We start from the raw sequence: 20,219 nt of genomic DNA, 5'->3' as shown, positions 1-20,219 counted from the left end.
TGATTTTTGGCATGGGGGACCGGCTGTGCAGCCCGAGGTTTTTCTCAGCCCCTCCAGGAAAATTCTTTGATAATATATATTGTCCACGACCACTTCCTTTAAAGTTCTTTTCGGTTTATATTTTATGAATTATCCGTATATTCCACGCTACAATTCCTCTTTTGATTACTTCCACTAGGTACACAGAACAGACACTGAGAATAAATAACATTGAAGAATAATCCAAATTTGAGTACACAGGCAGTGAATACGCATACGTTATTTGAGGGCAGGAAATGTTAAGCCGTCTGTTTTAATATTAGGTTTGTTAATTAAAACGTGGAATATATTTGTGGAATGTGCACCCCTGAAAATAAATTGTAGTTAACAATGGAAACTAATATATTGTTACATAAATAATATGTATGTCTTTTGAAATTTGGAAGTAGCAAATACTGGCCCGCAATCTTTCCAAATCAGACAGCATCGACCGGTCAGTTTTCAACGCTGAGGCAAATTTTCGAGTTGTCAATTTTAAATCTTGTCAAATTGAAGCAGTAAGCGCACTTACTTTGAATAGCAAGAATATATAAATTAGACTGCTTATTCAAATAATTCTGACAACAGTAACAAAATCTTGTTCTTCTTCTGATATTCAGAAATTAGTTGAACTCTGTTTCGACTTTATTGCCACTAGCCCTATATTCATTTAGTTTCTGTTGAAAAATAAGTTCCGAAAGTATGCCGTTGCCCATTTGTTAAGATAGGTGATTCATTTACCGTTTTATTTTCCATCTATTGAATGCGTATTTAATTATATTTTTTCATTTTTAATTTAATGTAACTTATTAAATCTCTCAGTTCAATTTCAAAGCTGATTTCAATTGCAAGAATGTGACTAACATTTTTATCAACTTTTTTCACTTGTAATATTTTTAAAAAATCGTGCTTTGTTCCTCTTTATGCATATATTTATTATGTTCACGTAATTAAAGCATGAATTTTTATATATACACATATTATTTATTTGCGCCATTGTTATCTTAATAAAAAGACGCTACGGAGCGCGATTGTGTGTGTAGTTGTGACGCTCTGCATTTGCGTTTGGTGGGCATCCAATTCGAATTTCGGCAAATTATCTTCTATCCTGATTGAGGTTCTTCGAGTGTTTGGACAATCCCTTAAAGAAAATGTCGGAATAATACCACGAATATTTTTAAATCGTCTGTTATAGTTGTAACTTCGTTTGATGTGCATAATCCTTCATTCGCACTTCAGTAGTCGCGGTAACAGCTGTTCTCAGTATATTGTTTTTATCAGCTTAATCAACATGGTTCTGCAAATACCATTACGAAAACGTCAGATTTTCAATAAATGATTAGTTCCTTTTCTTTGAAATTTCATGAATTGTGGGAAATAAAATATTACGTAAGCAGAGCGGGTTTGTTGTGCATACGTACAAGACGTGTGTATTTTAGATAACTTATACGAGGGTCAGTCAAATGAAAACCATAATTTTTTTTAATTTAATTTATTGAGTGAAAGCGGTACACAACTATATCATTTTTATACATAGTCTCCATTTCGTTCAATACGGGCCCTCCAGCGTTTAGGAAGTGTATGGATTCCTCTAGAAAAAAATTCTTGTGGTTGTCTCCGCAACCACTCATGCACCGCCTGCTGTATCTCTTCGTCAGAACGGAACTTCTTTCCTCCCATCGCCTCTTTGAGTGGCCCAAACATGTGGTAATCACTTGGGGCTAGGTCTAGTGAGTATGACGGATGTGGAAGACACTCAAAGTGCAAGTCTTGGATTGTTGCAACTGTTGAACGGGCAGTATGGGGCCGAGCATTGTCATGTTGCAAAAGGACACCTCTAGTCCAAAGTCCACGTCGCTTTGATCTGACTGCAGGTCGAAGATGATTCTTCAAGAGATCTGAATATGAGGCACTGGTGATAGTGTTCCCCCGTGGCGTGTAGTGCTCCAAGAGTACGCCTCGTTCGTCCCAAAAGAGAGTCAGCATCATCTTCCCTGCGGATGGCTGCGTCCGGAACTTCTTGGGTTTAGGTGATGAGGAATGACGCCATTCCTTGCTCGTTCTCTTTGTTTCCGGTTGGTGGTAGTGCACCCAAGTTTCATCGCCAGTAACTATTCTTGAGAGGAAGCCATCACCTTCTGCTTCAAGGCGCCGCAGAAGTTCTTCACAGGCGTCAACACGTCGTTGGTTCAATTCTGGAGTCAGCTGCCGTGGCACCCACCTTACAGACACTTTGTGAAACTGGAGCACATCATGAATGACATGCTGATCCGTGACTCATGTTAAGAATTTCGGCTATTTCATCCACCGACACTCGGCGATTCTCCATCACTAGGGCTTCAACTGCTGCAATAGACTCAGGGGTCATAACTCTGTGCGCCTGACCCAGGCGAGGAGCGTCTGCCACAGACGTCACACCATTTCTGAATTTCCTACTCCACTCGTACACTTGCTGCTGTGACAAACATGCATCACCATACTGAACCTTCATCCGTCGATGAACTTCAATCGGTTTCACACCTTCACTGATCAAAAAACGAATTACAGAACGTTGTTCGTCTTTCGTGCATGTAACTAGAGGAGCAGCCATTTTCAAATTGGCACTGTGATGGCATTCTGTTTGTCTGCATTATACTGCCACCTATAGGATACTCTTTATGGCATTGGTAACATGTCTGCCAACTTATAGGACAATGGCGCGATATTTCGAATTTTTATCTCAGTTTTACTGTTTTCATTTGACTCACCCTCGTATATGCAGTGAAATAATTTTTCCTTACACCCCAAACACGCAGACCCTCAACTCTGCGACCGTTGTAAGGGACATACAGTTAGTCCTGTAACATACAAGAAATATCCTTTTACCATTATAATCCAATTTCCATTTTATTTTGTTATAACCTATAAACTCTGATACCGAAACAACGCCTCCGAATAACTTTAAAGTTAATTAATTATAAAGATTGTCATTTCCAGTTAAGTGTAATTAATACGAAATTTGTTCAAGAAATAAATGTTAAATAATTATTCCGCAGTGGGTATATTTTTAATTCAACGGGAAATTTATATATTTCTAATATAATAGCTATTGTCCGTCACGTTTGACTGAACAGGCGATGTGAACATTTGGAAGTAAGTTCTCACGGTGTGGAATTTGGTAGCAGGAAATGCAAATGAGACTAAGATGGCACCTATTGGGGGGCCTGGCGGAGTTTGTGTTTGGCACGAATCTGGCTTCCTTCGCTCTGAAGATGTTTTTACGTTTAATTTTATACTTACTCCACAATATCGGATTTTCTTAATTGTGATTGATCGATATTGAAGGTTTGCACAGTGACTGAAGAAAAGTTAAGCGAGCTTGAAATATATTGTGTAAACAGATTAGTTCAATTTTATTGCAGTGTCTAGGTTGAATATTGTGCAACGTCTCTTCAGTTGTGGTTGTGTCGTCATGGCGGCGGGTACGTCGAGTAAAATTGAGTTTTACTCAGCGTAATCTTGAAATGCTTGTTCAGTGGCCAGAAATCTAGCGTAGCAGAAATTCTTTGGCTAGCGGGAATGGTATCTCTGATGCCCCTCGTTCTATAAAGGGACCGATCGTTTCTAATATATTATCGGTAGCTGAAACACCAATGCACAAATGTTCATGTTATCGCCTGGATAACTTATTTCTAATTCATTTAACAAATTCTATATGTAGCTTCTTGAACCACTGTTTTATCTACCTTTTTTTTGTATTAACCTTACCACCAACAGTTAATGCCAGAATAATACCAAAACATGCTTTTTGGGTTGTCTCTCTGTAACTCCGTTAACCCTAGAAGTTACTGTTCCAGAATGAAGTTACACATTCTTGATTTATACGTGTAGCGGCTACGAAATTCCAATTATTTCTTGAGCACCGTTTATACTGTAAATAATATTGCATGTATAGGGGCTTCTTTATAAAGAAGTTTTATAAATATTGTACTTTTAATACTGCAATAAATTATAATTTATTGTATTTATTTTGTGTCAGTAATATAATTATATTACTGACACAAAAACTGTTAATTCCTGTCTACTTTGACCGGTCATACTCGGCTAGTATATGAAATATTTTTCATAACGAATTCATTCAGACTTGAGTGGCGTAGAGGTACTGAGATGTCTAGAAAGAATTTTCTGATGCCCTCCATTGCTGTCTGTGTGTAACTGCTTATGCTGGTCAGGTCTCTGGCTGGAGGTGTCTATCCCTTGCTGCTGATACTGATGGTAGAGGCGCTGGTTGTTGGATCATGGGACGGTTTATTTCCGGTGCAGTTGCCCGGAGGGAGGGAAGAACATCATTAGTCCCTAGACGCGCTGGGAATCGGAACCCAAGCCGGTTTATTGAATTGCTTCGACCGGCAAGATTTCTTTCTTCTTCGAAGCTCCGACCCCGACTCTTTTATTTCAAATGTTCGGGTGAATGTACACAACTTAATGATAAACAGTAGACTGGCTGCTTTGACGTATTTGATGGATGGAGAAAAAAATAAACGAAAATTGTTTTCTTTATAGTTCTCATATTGCCGTTTCTGCTTGGTCTGTTGTATAGGACGAGATAATGTAACCAAACTTGTAAAAGACAAGTCTGTAAGTGTATCCTTGTAACGAGGGAAGTTCTCTTGAGATGCAGAACACAGTTTTCCTTAAACCGTACATTCTCTTTCTTTTCATTGCAGATTTCCACAAGTTCATTGTGTGACACGAATGTGTACACATGAGAGAAATTTTCGTGATGCTAGAATTTTCTTAAACTTCGAGTATAAAACTCTGTATTCGTACCTACATAGTCCCGCTGCCATTTTGTCCTGTGAAGCGTACTTCTAAAGAAAAGTTTCCCGCAGTTTTAGTTATCTGAAACTTCCGTATAAACCCACTCTCAGGCCCCCATGCTTTCTTCTTTCTTCTCTGTGCCATTTCCCACTGGTGAATGCACCAAGTAGGCCAATCAACACTACTTTAACAAGTTTAACATTAAAGCGAGTTGCAGTTATACAGAGCAGGTGTTGATTATAGTGAAACTCGTATTAACCAGCTTTAGTTTAACCACGTGTATTACATGCTATAACATTCAGGAACTCTGAATTTCTCTACAAGAATGTATTCTTGGTTTTAATATAATTAAAAGAAAACTGTTTCGCTAAATCTTGGTGATCTTTGTAATGAAGAGTGTTGTTTTTGTTTTATATGAACTCAAACTGTTGGTATTATTTAGATGACCCTCCAGCTTTTCAAATTTAAGAAAATTACATGTAACTTAGTCAAAATTTCCTTTCAATTTTAACCCCTCCCTTTCTAAACGGATTCAAAGAATATATAACTTGTGTGACAGTACCAATGTTTACAGGTTTGTTTTGGTTGATTAGTAAAACTGATTAAACTAATTCCGCTTATGAGCATCTCAGAATATTATCACTCGTAGTTATATGTTATGTCTGTGATCATTATCGAAAAATACTTCAATTTTGTAAAATTTCTAATCGTAAAATGTTTTTCTTCTTGTGATACATTTACATGGATCTGTTTCCATGAGATTGAAACATTTTAATAATACATATTGATTTCGATATTCTGCCCTGTTGGCCTTCGTCTGCAACAGTGTTTTTCTTCAGTTACGATTATGAATTTATACCATTGTGTAACGAATGGGCATTATATTTGTCCTTAACCTCATTGCAGTGTGTAAAATAAATACGTGTAAACCCAGACACTTGGCATAAAAGATTTTAACAACCACAGAATTCAAAGAAGAAACTTGGATTTAACGAATCTTAATGAGTAATGTAAAGTTGCCGAAGTGTATGGCTAACGTTCGCGGCTTTTTGGTACAGCATTCGTTTAATGGGCATTTATATGTGAGTAAGGTGTTGATTCATGAGTTGTTTGCCTACGCTTTTTCAATTCCTCAATGTATATAAGTTATTACAGACCTATAGAAAAGCCTGAAGTTCAGTATTCTTCGTTCCTACCTAAGCCGAAGTTTCAACACCGGGAACATTCAAGTCTTCTATTAGGTATAAATTTGATTCAGAACCACTTCTATTCATCTCCATTTTGAGAAACTGTTTCCCAAATTCTCATTCTAATGCTATTCCCTCATCTTTTTTTGTCTTCCAACAGGGCATTTTCCAAAATCTTGCCCCATTGCGTGCACTTCTAGTCTTCCCCTTCGTAACCACATGTCAGGTTCATGATGGCCTACCAGATTCTGCTGTTCTAACAAGACTAGATTAATTGCATAAATCGAAAGATCTCCGATAAATTACTGACTTCATCCTCCTTAGGTCCAAATATTTTTCTCTGTTCGTAGTTGTGAAACACCTGTAATTTTATTCTCCCTTCTAGGCTATGAGGAAATTTTGTACCCATACAAAACAACTTGAAAAGTTATTAGCACTGTTTCCATGGTTACGAAATTATTCGAGCACAAAAATGTAATTTTCTGTTGTCGTCTGTTAATAAAATTTCTTTCATTTTGTCTTGATCACTGTTTTAGTGCATGTGGTTTAATAAAATCATGCATAAGGTGTACTTGGTGTTCGCTGGTCACCTACACATATCGAGGATTGATATTGTGTGTACGATAATGCGAATATCTGCTGATCTTAAGCGTAAATCTTTTATCAACAGACGAAAACAACAGTACAGGTAATACACTGGAGTTGTTTGTAAAGCTAATCAACAGTTTTTACTCTTACAAAGGCGTTTAAAGACAAATCACACTTTATTAAATTACGCAGTGTTGAAAATGGTTTAAAATAACATGTGTAGAGCGTTATTCAGTTGTTTGGGGTGAATTATTCTGTGTGTGTGTGATATATATATATATATATATATATATATATATAGAGAGAGAGAGAGAGAGAGAGAGAGAGAGAGAGAGAGAGATTTTTTAGAACTTTTATATTATTGCATTCAAAGTAGCAGTTATATTGAATTTATACGAGCCAGACTTTTTGTCATCACAAGCTGTAGTGTAGAGCCGAAATACTAAATTCTATCCAAATATGCTAATGAAACATGTCTAACATAGTTACGTGCATTACCTCCTCGTTATGTGTTCATTTTGTGGACTTCTTGCAGAAACTTATATAAACCCTTCTTTATTTTGTGTTTGTTGTATTGGACGGTTTTAGAAGAACTTCTTGCTAGAAGCAAGCAGTGCGTGTAGTTACAATTAAATTCCGTGTAAGTTACTATGAAATCAGACTGAATACAGTAAGAAGGTAATCCATTAATGTTAACACGCTCTGAAAATGTTCCTCAACCACTCTGTTATTTACGTTAGCATTGTTTCACTGGAACTGTATGAAAGTTTCTCGCCGCTTCGAACTATGCAGCAGAAAGAGTTGGGCTGACTGGAGAAAGAAATTGAGTTATGAGTTTGAGCTCCTGTACTGACAACTCCCGACGGAAATATAAATTGTTTGCGCTCACTTTCTTGTACGCCCCGCTTCTGTCTCTCCTTATTCCTCTTCTTGTTTTGTCTCTTCTCGTTCGCTTGTTATATTTGGGTAGTCTTCGTTTTCTTCAGAAACAAGAAGACAAATAATTGGTTTTTTGGTGACTCTGTACAAAGTTCTTATTCTTAGGTTTCTGGGACTTAAAACTTATGTATTCCTTTCTTTTCCGAATTCTTTTGCTTTGCCCCTCCATCTATAGTCATGGCAACATGGATGTCAGTGTAAACAAGTAATGATTTCTGAGGATTCTGAAGATATTTCTCGCATATATACATAGGTTTTCCGGCATGTTTTTACAGATATGTTTTTGCAGACTTGTTATTAAGTCTAGTCAGGAATTCTATGTTTAACGTTCAGAAGCCATTATACTTGGCTATTAAACCTTAACTTTGATAAAGTCTTAAAATTTATGAACTGTGGTCGGTTGGTGTTATTAAGCTGAAATACTTCTCCGAGGATTTAAGCATGAGGTAAATAATCCTTTGCAGTTGTTTATTTAACTTCGAATAAAATGTTCTCTGAATAAATTGGATACTATTTTCGCTTTATTAATTCCAGAAGTCAAATTGAGACCGAATACATTAAACCGGAAATATCGGATGACAATATTTTAACAGGAAAATAAAATTTAATATCAGTTTCTAGATGAGAACGTGAAACGGTAATAAGCAAAATATATATTAACTGAGTGCGTTCAATTACATCGGTGGCTTGTGAAGGAATGAATATGTGGAAATTAAGATTTGTAATTTTAAAAAAGTTTTCTGGCTGAGAATTACATGCAAGTTACGAAACAGTTTTCAAACCATGGTAACCAGAGTCGCACTAGAATAAAAACGTATAATACCCTAGCTTTTCCGACGCCGTATTACTGGAGTAAAAACGGCAATGAAAGCAAAAAAAAACAAAACCAGAATTATATCCGCTAAAATGAAATTTATGAGAACAGTAAAATGCACTTGGATGGACTGTAAAAGAAACGAAAACGTTTTGTAAAAACTAATAACAGAATCTGTATTGAACAAAATTTTTAAATATAAGAACAGTGAAGTCCAACATGTTGACAGAATGCAAAGAAGAAATCTTCTCACGCAGACTATTCAAATACTAGAAACAGGAAGCTACGTTTAAATAGTCTTTTGGGTGATTAAGGCCGAAACAATGGATATAACTCATAGACTGTTAGACGTTTCTAAAATTCCAGGAACCTATGCGAGATCTTAGAGTATGACATTTTTTTAACTCTACTTGTTATCATGCATATTTTAAAGTCAGGAGACTGTAATACAGACTACTGTCAGAGATGGGTATTAATAACATTTAACTATTTAATAAAAAGTTAATATTACTACGAATAAATACGTAGGTCAGTATTTTGGGGAAATCTGCAGTGGCGAGATTAAATCTTCAAATATATTGTCATAATTCAGTATTTGATCGGTCGTAAAGAAGGTTGGCTACTCCTGAATATATTTTGCGATGTCTTTGTGCATAATTATGTAATTACGTTATACATAATAAAAAACTGGGTTTTGCAAAATTTAAGATTATTATAGTAATCACATATTATGATACATACTAGCTTTGGACCAAATCATGATTAACTTTTATATTTCACACAATAACTCCGATTTTTCCTACATTGCATATTTATGGGCTTTGTATGATTCTCGTCTTAAACAGCGGTTACGTATTTGAACATAATTGACCAAACTGGTATTTGTAAAGTGAGGTGTTGTGTTTTCTTTGAGGTACGGACTGAATTTTCGAATACTGTTTAGGCGAACTTCGGCTTCAAATGGTTAATGTTACACGCTGTAAAACTAAATATTTAGGAATTTGTATATACAGGTTTTGCTAACAAATGCTATCAAATGCCTTAGGATTCTGATCGTGTCAGACTTTGAAACTACTGGCAAATTGTGCATAGTGAATAGTTAGTAATGGTACAGAGAAATCGGAATTTCGGATGTAGAATTAGTTTCGATTCGCTTTTGTCTACCAAATGGTAGAGAGACCACAGAGGCAGTTACAAATTATGTTATCAGATTCGGTAAAGGTTGATTGCGTTCCGGGAGGGAGGGGGTTAGTTTGAATACTGAGGCTACGCTGAATTTGTCACTTCTAGCGAGGCTTGTCAGTTTAGTTACTAGAAACACCCTGCGGAACTATGGGAAGAGACAGTAAGACAGTTCTGTCTCAGCTCTGAAAGTGTTAAAATTGCCTGACAGCCAAATGTTCTGTTCGCATTATGTATTGTACTGGTGTGGGTTTGCTTGATTCCAGATCATGATGGGGGTAGGTGTTAGAGGGTAAGACTAACTTTCTGTTTCAAGAGAACACGAGGAGGGTTCATCAAGGACATACAAATAAGTTTAACGGTTCGGGCCTGACTTAGTAAAGGCTAGTTTCTGTTCATACCCTCGAGGGTTTGGGTCGTAGTAACATGTAGTTACTGAAACAGAGACAAACGAGAATTTGTAGACGCTTCTAATGTTACAGTATACGACGTGTACTTATTTATATTTACCGTCTTCCCGCTAAAATAACAGAAACTCGAAAAAAAATTAAAAAATTAAGTCTTGCTTAAAGATTTAGCAGCGTTGTTATGAAGACGTTGTCAGATGAAGTGATTTTAAAACTTCAAGCGCATTCTGATAACGTGGAATGACACCTGTTTTAGAAATAACTCAGACGTAAATGTAGATTGTTCTGGTCACTTCGTGAACCACCTAGCAGCTTCGCTTAGCGATAACGTTTATGAATTGCATAAAGCGATTAATCCGTATGAATCTCGACCTGAACGTAGGCTATCCTGAGTGATGTTTTCGTGATTTTCTTCAGTATTTCGAAACGACCGATGATACCTTTAAATAAACAAAGACCGCTGATTTCTTCCAAGTTAGCTGAGCTGTAACACATCTGATTTATATTCTGGAGGTAACCTTGTTCGATTTTATATTTTTATTTATCATTTATTTCTTAATGGCGCTATCAGTAGTTCAGAATACATAGCGTTGAATCAAAGGCTAATACTGAATCAAGAATTATAAAAGATGTTGAAGAAAGCAGTCGTGGCCTAATTTAAATTACTATCCCAGCATTTGCCTGGAGAGAATTAGAAGAACGACAAAAAAATCCTTAGTCAGTTTCGCCGCTCTTCGGCCCGAGATTTCAATCCGAGGCCTCCCGGAAAAAAAACACGAATGTCTTTATTCGACCGCATCACCTGATATTCTAAGAGATGCTGCACATTCTTTCAGTTATTCCAGACGAATGTCTGTATAGCGACTTGAAATAGACCACGACCGTTCCTTTCCTCAGCAGCTTAACCCAGCAGTTACGCTTCTGATATGTGTTCGGAGGTATCCAACATGAATCCCGGAAGGACAGTGGCTTTGCTAGCTACATTCCGTCATATTCCCGAGTTCTAAGCGATTGCCTGAATAGTGTTTTCAAATTCGCATCAGCTGTTTCGACTCTCATCGCATCTGGTTACCCTTCGTAATAATTTTTCTCCTCACATAGATCTACAACGCTACGCACAGCTGCAGTTGATAAAACATTGTTTATAAATCAAACTTTACTTTTCCATATTTCTCATTGACAATTCGTAAACATAAATAATTGATACAGTGATATTAAATAACATGTCAAATAGTTCAGATTTCTGGTTCTTAACCTCCTGATCGCGCCTCTAGTATACGTATGAGGACTACGTGGCGACAGGGCACAAGACGTTTTGACCGAAATCTGTTTTTCCTCAGTCGCAGCACCGATCGTTTGATTAACGACAGTTTATTGTCTGCTTCTCACAAAACGTAATTTTATTACTTTTGACTTTAAGCATCAAATAAAATGTTCTTTTTGTTGTTGCTATGGGGTAAGACTATGTCTGTGGAAATGTGGCCTATAATGGGCCTATTGCCCATTTCCCATATGATATATGAGTGAATCGGTGAAGTGATATGGACAGGAAAATTGAAGGCCTCGGAATAAATCCTGTCGCAGTGCCACTTTGATCACCACAAATCCAACAGGAACTTACGTGCAAGCGAGCCAGGCCTGTGCGCTGATAATACAGCGACTAACCGCCTGTTATGGTACGGCCTTATGGAGTCGCTTATGTTGTCTTTACTTTGAAGTTGGTTTTCTTGTTAACGTCTGACAGATTGCACTGTGAAGCAAAATTTGAAACTTTCACGGCGACTGGATGCTGGCTCTGTCTTTGTCAGGGACATAGGACCTGTTCGAGGAGACGAAGTTTCGGAAACGTTTGTTTTTAAACCTTCATTGACAAGGCTGATCGCCACAGAGGATTTGATTGCATTGTGAAGATTTGCAACTTAACAGGTCTTAACTGGTGCATGATGTAAACCTAGGTGTGCGACCTAGGTGTTTTCGAACACGTTTTTAATACACGGGACGATTTATCGAGGTGGTAACAATGCGCTGTTTTATAACATCTGTGTATTATTCGTTTACCCTTGTTTGTGTACGTTTGTTATGTAAATATAATTTAGTTACGGTAAACACACCAGCAAATAGTATTACAATTGGTACCCGACAGGCTTACCTATTGAACCACGCTGCAGACTATTGATTTTATCATCTACAGAGGTCAAAGAAAATACAGGTACAGAATCACAGAAACAGATAACAACCTTTACATTAACCCATTGCTGCATTTAACACAATAAAACGAACTAAAATTAAATGTACCAAAATCTTCGTATGTTAGGGGCAAAAAAGTTGGAATTAAAAGAGAGAGCGAGAGACAGATGGAAGGAAATAAATAAATAAAGTAAAAAGGAACAAGAATAAGTTTGATATAGTTAGGATACAGTGAATTGTAATGGCGCAACTAAGAGAGTTGAAAGGATCTGCAGTCTGGAAGTGTTTAAACCCTAAGCGCCATCATGTGAGTTAAGGGATATCATGTGACGAGGAAATTGATTATCCCTAAAAGTTGTGAAATTAAGAATGTTACTCTGTGCTGGGGATACCAGAAATGCATATAGAATTTTGGTGATGAAATCTATTCAAAGAGGTCGTTTGGAAATCCCATGGTTAGGATAATGTAATAATTCTTAGGAAAAAAGGATTTGTGGATGTTGTAGACGGGGCTGACTCAGGAGTGTGTGCATCGGTGGGATTTTGTGTCTGAGATGTCGAACCTTTTGGTTCACTAACAGAGTTAGTTATTTACTTGCTTACGTACAAACTTTCTTACTTTGTTATTTAGTTTATTGGTGTATAAATTGTGAATATATATCGCCAGTAAAGAAAACTTAGTTTACGATTTCTTTGTTATTTCTCTCTTGTCCTTCATTTTCATGCTAACAGTTCACAGTACATTCACTAGAACATGTTTCAGCCCAACGTCACCATCATCATAACATCGCAATACACCAGAATGCTACGCCACAGGCTTAGTTTACGTGGTTTATCTGCGATATCCAATTTCTTTTCAAAATGGCGCATTAAAATATTTTTCAAGTATAACTATAGTGAAGAAGCCAGATGTTTGATTGGCTTTTAATAAAGTGCGTTCAAAATTATATCCGCTAAATTTGTCGAATTCATATTCAGTCAGAATCATATCTATCGTAATCAGATCATAACCATAATTGTCTTTCGTCTTTTGTTGGAACAAACCGGTTGTTTTTATAATTTAATGTAGATTTTAGTTGATTAAAGCCAGTAACGATATCAGTAACATATGTGCGCATACTTGTTTTTTACGTTTGTCAGTGTGTATTCACCTCACGTACAATACTGATAATTATATTATATAATCCTTCTGTATATATTACTCGATTGTCCATAGGTGTGATTAATCCTGTTGTTTCCACAGTAAATGCGCATAATTTACTTTAAATTTATCGTTATGAAGCTTATATAGTCTTATAAGTTAAGTTAATACACAAATCCGTAAGGCTTGTCTGATTAAGTTTGTTTTATAAGCCAGTTTAGGCCTCGTAGTTAGCAAGAGTTTGCTTTTGGATAGCTGTTCATGCGTTTAAACCGTGGACTGACACTGAATATTTTTCCAACACCTGCAATGCCAGGTCAGAGATATTTTTATTTTATACAAGGGTCATGCAGTCTTTTTGAGAGTCGAGAAGCGAAGTTCCTGGGCCCGTTGCGACACAGAGTGGGGGAACTGGCAAAGCCCGAAGTGACAATAGGCCAGACCGTCTGTAGTGGTGACTGCACAAGACAGATGAGATAGATTTGTCCTTTCTTTGTGGAATCCAATCCGATAAAAATAGATGAAATATCTCAACACGCGGCTCCGAAATCAGAGCAACTATGTGGTGTACTTGCGTATCGGCCACGAGTCGTCGAAATAGCATCATTACACGAGCTTTGCCATTCTTTAAGGTTGATATACCTTGCTGTTATTCGCACGTGTATGGTTTTGCGGTCACATAGACTCACTCAGTGCTTTTGTACGTCGTATTTTACAGAACTTCAAATTTATGTGTACGACGATCCGTTTTGTGAGAACTTTTCGAAAATTGTTTTTTGATTTATTAAATATTTGTTTTGAACCCCTTTACTTCGATGCCGGCAATATTTGTACTTTTCTGTTCTTGTTTGTTTAATGTTAAAGTGGAAGTAATTTTACGTTGAATTAACGGTCACTGAATAATACTGAAATATCTATAATTATACATATTCATATCAAAGTACTATCTTTGTAGTCAAACAATTTATTATTTTTCAAGTGACCAGTTAGGTTTTTGTCTGTTCGTATTTTTAACCTCGGTTCAACTGTCATCGTAACACTAGCAACCAACCACTTTTATTAGAATACTAGCATTTATTTACATTTTCAAAAGCGTTTCTGCCACATGGAGCCATCATCAGTTGCCTTGTATTGGCTCTAACTTACATAATAAAACGTCTTTATTCAGTCCAACTTTGTTATAGTTGCTATGATTACTTCTGGTATTTTTATTGCATTTCAGCGTAACAGTTTGGTGAGGTACAGATGAATTTTACTGTGTTGACTTTGTATATTTAACACGTTTTAAGTGACGTCTCTATACACCATAGCTTCCTTGTTATTACATTTCATCATACCATTCTGGTGGGATGACAATAAATCTTGCAGTGCTGAGGCACGGTTTATTTTTTCTTTAAACTTGAATTATTTTCAGACGTATATATAGGCAAAGATGCTAACGGGAACAAACACTATTTTTATTTAATTTCTGCCATCGTAGCTCAGATATTCTATGAACACCACTGGCGTGACACAAATATAGTCTTTATTTCTTAATTGTTGCTAAGAAGGTGTAGTCATCTGTCATATTCTGGCCTTCGGATCATTGCCAGGCAGTGCTTATACAATGATGGCTGTATTATGGGTTGTAGCGCTGTGTCAGAAGACAGCCATGAAGACAGCCATCTTCGTACACACCGCTGTAAGGACGTTAAATCCTCCTGTGCTTTTACTATTCTCTACAAGCATTCATAAAGCTGAGATTCTCTCGTCGGTGAAGTTGTCGATTGTGGTATTCTGGGTTCCAACGCTGTGTACTCTCATGGGTGGTTTACCAGCGTTTCGGAGGGACTTAACCTGCCTAGTTAACACGTGGCTGGCCAGAGCTAGATTATGCATTTTATCTGTTCGGTTACCCTGTTTTCCAGTGTACAGATAACCACTAAACTACGAAAGAAATACTTTTTTCCAGAGTGTTAGCCGGGCTGACGCGGTTAACGTGTAAGCGAGCAATTATATGTTGATGTCAGTCGCTCTTTTAACTAACTTGTGTATGTCTCGATATACAGCATGTCTGAGCATAACAAACATGGCAGCAGACAGCACGAACTGGGCAGGTTATATAGCGGTCACGTGGGAACATGAAAATCGATATATGTTAAACTTAAATGGCCACAGGGTTCTGTGTGTCACGTACAGTAACAAACAAAAATAATGGTGAATATATTACATCGCAGTGTCTACGGTGAGTTATTAATACCGTGATACAGTTCTGGATCTTTGTATTATAAACCTGGACCTCTGTGTGTATTTTCATCAGTCTGTCTTGATAGTTTCCTATTACTGCCCCCCCCCCCCCAATGTGTGATTGTTTCGTCACAGATCGAAATAAAATTGCCTTTATGTTTCTACTTACATTCCTATAACTTGTAATTTCAAACATCATCATTTTATTTTATCTACGTAGTGTTAATATAAGGCAGCCATCTATACTGTTTGTTTTCTGTACTGTATTAAATATAAATATTGCTACTAGGGGGATGAGACATGTCTCTCTGTATGAAGACCCATAGTAATAAGAACACGTAATTATGGTAAGAATATAGGTACATGTCGTGAAATAACTGAATTTTGACAATAAATTGTTATTTGACAGGAAGTAATTAATAAATACATACAATAACAATGGATGATTCAAATAAAGTAATGGAATTCTCTTTATAGCCTTTTTACCATATCTTATGAGAAGAGGGTGCCCTATTTGTCAAGAAGAGTGCAAAGTTTCCCTTAACCTCGTAAATTACGATGTTGGCCAAGCATCAGAGGAAGCCTTTCTTAATGACTCATCATTCGTCTCTTACTTCGTTTGATCTTTCTAAACCCTTTATTTAATGACCATCAGTAGTATTTGGTAATTGTTAATTTAAGTTGGTACGTTTAATGTAAACTCGTTACTTAATGCTATGTTGTACGTTTGTGATGTATCTTTTCACTTTTAAGTGACAAAGAAGCCACAGTGTGGCTCTAACAGTAAGTAATTATCTCCATGAACCGTCCCTTATGGAATCCGAGGGCTTACTGTCGTGTCCAGAAGCAAAGCCTACCAGCTGACCGTATAGCAAATCAGTTAAATCCAGTTTAAATCCTCACATCATAGCCTTGAATGTCCAAATTAATAGTCTCCTTTTTATGTCTTGGACTCCCAAGCAATAATTTTCGTTGAGGTTCCCCAATCAAAATGTCTCAGCGTTGAAATTTCAGGTTCTCATTGAGTCAAATATGACTTTTCTGGGATGTTAAGCCGTGTAGCATGGTAGACGCTTACCGACGTTTCAAGTGTACTTGCTGCCGAATTATCAGAACCATAGCGCAATATCCCAGAAGATAGTCATCTTCAAAATGTTGTACCGTTGGAAACATTTTGGATCAGTAGCGTAACCTCCATTTTAAACTTTAGTCAATGGAAAATGCGTCTTCCGAGAAAATTGTGATAAACCCGTTATATCTTCAACAAATTCTAATACTCAGTGCTTTAATATCGGTAATAAGACCAGTTCGATTGCAGCTGTTTGGGAATCGAGTCGGGCTGTCTTGATCTCTATTTCTCCAGAGCAGCTCGGTATTTAACGATGTGCCCTGGACCCTAGCGGGGTTCAAGTAATTGTCTCAGCGCCTGCTAACGCGACGCTGGCGTAGCGAATAGGGTCTGTGTGTGTGAGCGACGTGACGCTGACTGTTCCAGACATCCTGTCACCGTGTACCAGACTTAGTGACACTTGGAGAACTGAGACCGCTAGGAATTGAACGTACTAAGCAAACGAAACTCTTCAGCACTGATAAAAAAGCAAGGACTGGGTGTATGAAGATTTCTGCAAAGTCATGCACAGCGATCATGTTGAAATATGGACAAAGTCATTTTCTAAGGCAAATTTCGTAAATCAGATTTACTTTCGTCCTGAGGTGATTTTTCGTCATTTTACATACTTTCTAAAACCAAGTCCATACAGCAGATTTTTTTTGAGAAGCTTACAGTCGAATGTTAATTCTGTTGTTTTTTTCTCCAGTGGGCAGTACGGAGGATATCAAAGGAGTGGCTGACTCCAGCAAATTAGCGGTCAAGAAACCTAGGCCTAAAGCTTCATCACCAAACCGTCAGGGACCTCAGCAATGTCAGGTAGGACAATGTCGAAGTTCGAAGGTTTCTGACGATGGTCCATTATAATCTGTAGAATTTTTCTTTTGTACTTTGTCCATTGTCTAGATTATAAAATTACTAAACAACTAGTTTTCGAAAGCTGGATTTTGCTTCCATCTTCACGTAAAAATGAGGGAGAGAAAAAATTCTCGTTGGGCCCTCTAGTTTAGTTTTCTGTTCTCGTTGCCCATTTTTTAGCTTTCGAAACGTCGTATTTGTATAATATTATAATGTAGACGATAGAAAATTCCAAAACAACAGATTCACATATTAAGACATTGTTGCTTCGTCATTGATCAATTCCTCGTTACTTTGGCATATGAGTTTTTTTATTAATGTAATTAATTCTTTCTTTAGTGATTTAACTTGTTAGTATTAAATTTTAGTGTTTCTTGACTTCAACGCTGCTCTTATGTTTAAGTAGTGATTGTAATCAGTATACCCCATTCAGGGATTTCCCAGTGACACCGTGCTATTAGCTCGGATTATGCCAGCACAGGTAACAAACAATCCTAGCACACTTCATAAGTCGCTCTGTGCTGCTTAATTATTTGATTAACCCCATGATGCAGAGTTCTTAATGATAATATAATAGTGGTTCAGCTAGTCAAGTAATTCCGTGTGTTTTATGGGACCGGAAGGTTTAGTGTCTTGTTCAAAATATCTCGACACTGGGTCCCATCCTGAGCCAAATGCAAATTCTCGCCAACAAACTAAAGCATAACTGTACTCATGTAATCTAAGTCAGTAACGAAATCACACAGAAGCAACTGAGTACATAGAATGTAGAGGGCCCTGGTAGGGGAGTGTCATTTCGCTACGTATTGAGATGTCTTGTTCATAAAATGGAGCGTTCCGACACGTCTCGTCCGATAAAACGGAATGTTGGATAATCGGGGATGTATTGTGCTTAATGGAAGATGATAGGACTTTGTTTATAAGTTAACATTTTATTCTTCGGAAGTACGAATTGTATAGAGGCCCTGTGTATGCCCGTAATACAGAAGTATCATAATTTCTAATAGGGCAGTTACTCCGATGTTAAATACTAAAGTTTCCTGCTTTACGATATCTTATGAAGTTACATATTTCTATAGTATGAATTCCAACCAAAGAAAGACAATAAACAGCAGACGAAGTTAAATATCAGTAGACGCACTGAAGTCGGTTACAGATGTAGAGACTTGCTATGTGAATGGCGTGATTGTATTTCTTTAGCTGGCACGTGTATGAAACAGAACAAAACAAAACGAGACCGAACAGGTTAAAACAGTGGTAATATATTTCGCTTCCATTCGAGAAGTATTGGGTTCAAACCCTAAGCCTAGACCCGTTATTGTGATCGTATTTTTTCTCCTTTGTTCATTCGAAGTGAATGGCACAACCACTTTCTTCTATATTTCTTCCCAATCATCACTCTCCTTTTATCCTACCGTATGGACGCTACCTAAATTATCGCAATCGATACAGCGTTATAAGATACCCTGTGATACAACAATAGTTATTTCGACAACAACCAATACTCTACATGAAATTGTTTATCCATATTTAGTTTTCCACAAATCGAATTACTTCCGCCATTTACTTCCATAAATATTTGTTGTCCACCTCCGACCCAAATCTTCTTATTCACTCCAATCAAATGCCACAGTCGCATTTCAGGTCGAGTTTTGACAAAATATCGCGGCCAAGTAGTTAGTATTGCCGCTTCATATTAAGTAGGTCTCGTGTTCAAATCTCAGCATCAGACCGGGGCTACAAATAAGTAGATAGCTTTGAAGATTTCTGTCTTCTGCGTTGTTGCGCTGTGAAGTCTGGTCGATGTTTGCCAACGTTTCAGAGATCATACTGCCTCCGTAATCAGGGCGATGAATTCATCGGAGGCAGTATGACCTCTGAAACGTTGGCAAACATCGACCAGACTACACAGCGCAACAACCCAGAAGACAGAAATCTTTATACTCACCGCTGTGAAAACCTCAAATCTTACAAGTAGATAACTTTCATTATTTACACCATTTATTTCTGTATTCTAATGTGTCTGCTGCCTTACTATCCCCAGCATAACCTCTCACACACTGACTACGCCATAAAGTAGCCAGATACTATATACGAGGCTCGTCCACAAAGTAAGTTTCCCTGGGGCCGTTTACAGAAACAAAACACAATTTCATGGAAATATTTATTGCAACAGATACAGCAAGTGTCCAGCTATTTTTCAACATATTCGCCACCTGAATTGAGACATTTGTCATACCGTGGGACCAACTTTTAATACCTGTGTCGTAGAAGTCTGCCGCCTGGGATTGGAACCACTGTGTGACAACCATCTCCGCCTCTCTGTCATTCTCAAAACGCTGACACTGACTGGACAGGAATTTCTTGAGGTGTAGGAAAAGATGGAAATCACTGGGAGCGAGGTCCGGGCTGTAGGGTGGATGATTAAACACCTCCCAGCTGAACTCCTGCAGGAGACTTGCTGTCCGTCGAGCCGTGTGCGGCCTAGCGTTATCACTGACCGCACTTCGCAGTCGGCGGGAGCTGGAATAAGAACCTCCAACTTCAACAGCTGCAACGATGCTACTGTGAGAACGCGGGAAGTACCGTTAGTGCATGCGCCATGCTACGTCATTGCTCTATCACGTACGCACAGTCGCTTCGCGCAATATAAGGTTTGCTAGCTGTGGGACGAGGGGGAAACTTACTTTGTGGACGCGCCTCGTATTATTCTCTACTCCTACGTTCGTAGGCGTTCGGAATTAAGAGCTGTATACGTTTACAA

At 37.7% G+C, this 20,219-nt stretch overlaps 1 protein-coding gene across 12 annotated transcripts in view; it reads left to right on the top strand.

Moving 5' to 3' along the window:
- The window catches only part of LOC110830769 (uncharacterized), a 1,002,197-nt gene that overhangs the window by 828,545 nt on the left and 153,433 nt on the right, over positions 1–20,219 (top strand). For all 12 annotated transcript variants that reach the window (XM_087348624.1, XM_087348625.1, XM_087348627.1 and 9 more), the window contains one exon: positions 17,307–17,416. In XM_087348624.1, the coding sequence (XP_087204750.1) occupies positions 17,307–17,416 (110 nt within the window). The remainder of the gene's footprint in view (positions 1–17,306; positions 17,417–20,219) is intronic.

The sequence above is a fragment of the Zootermopsis nevadensis genome, unplaced genomic scaffold, assembly GCF_977971745.1.
Source record: "Zootermopsis nevadensis isolate Lab colony 2312 unplaced genomic scaffold, Znev_1.0 Znev_ptg000013l, whole genome shotgun sequence".
NCBI lineage: Eukaryota > Metazoa > Arthropoda > Insecta > Blattodea > Termopsidae > Zootermopsis > Zootermopsis nevadensis.
The sequence above is the reverse complement of the archived record's forward strand: the minus strand, read 5'-3'. Positions and strand labels throughout refer to the sequence as shown.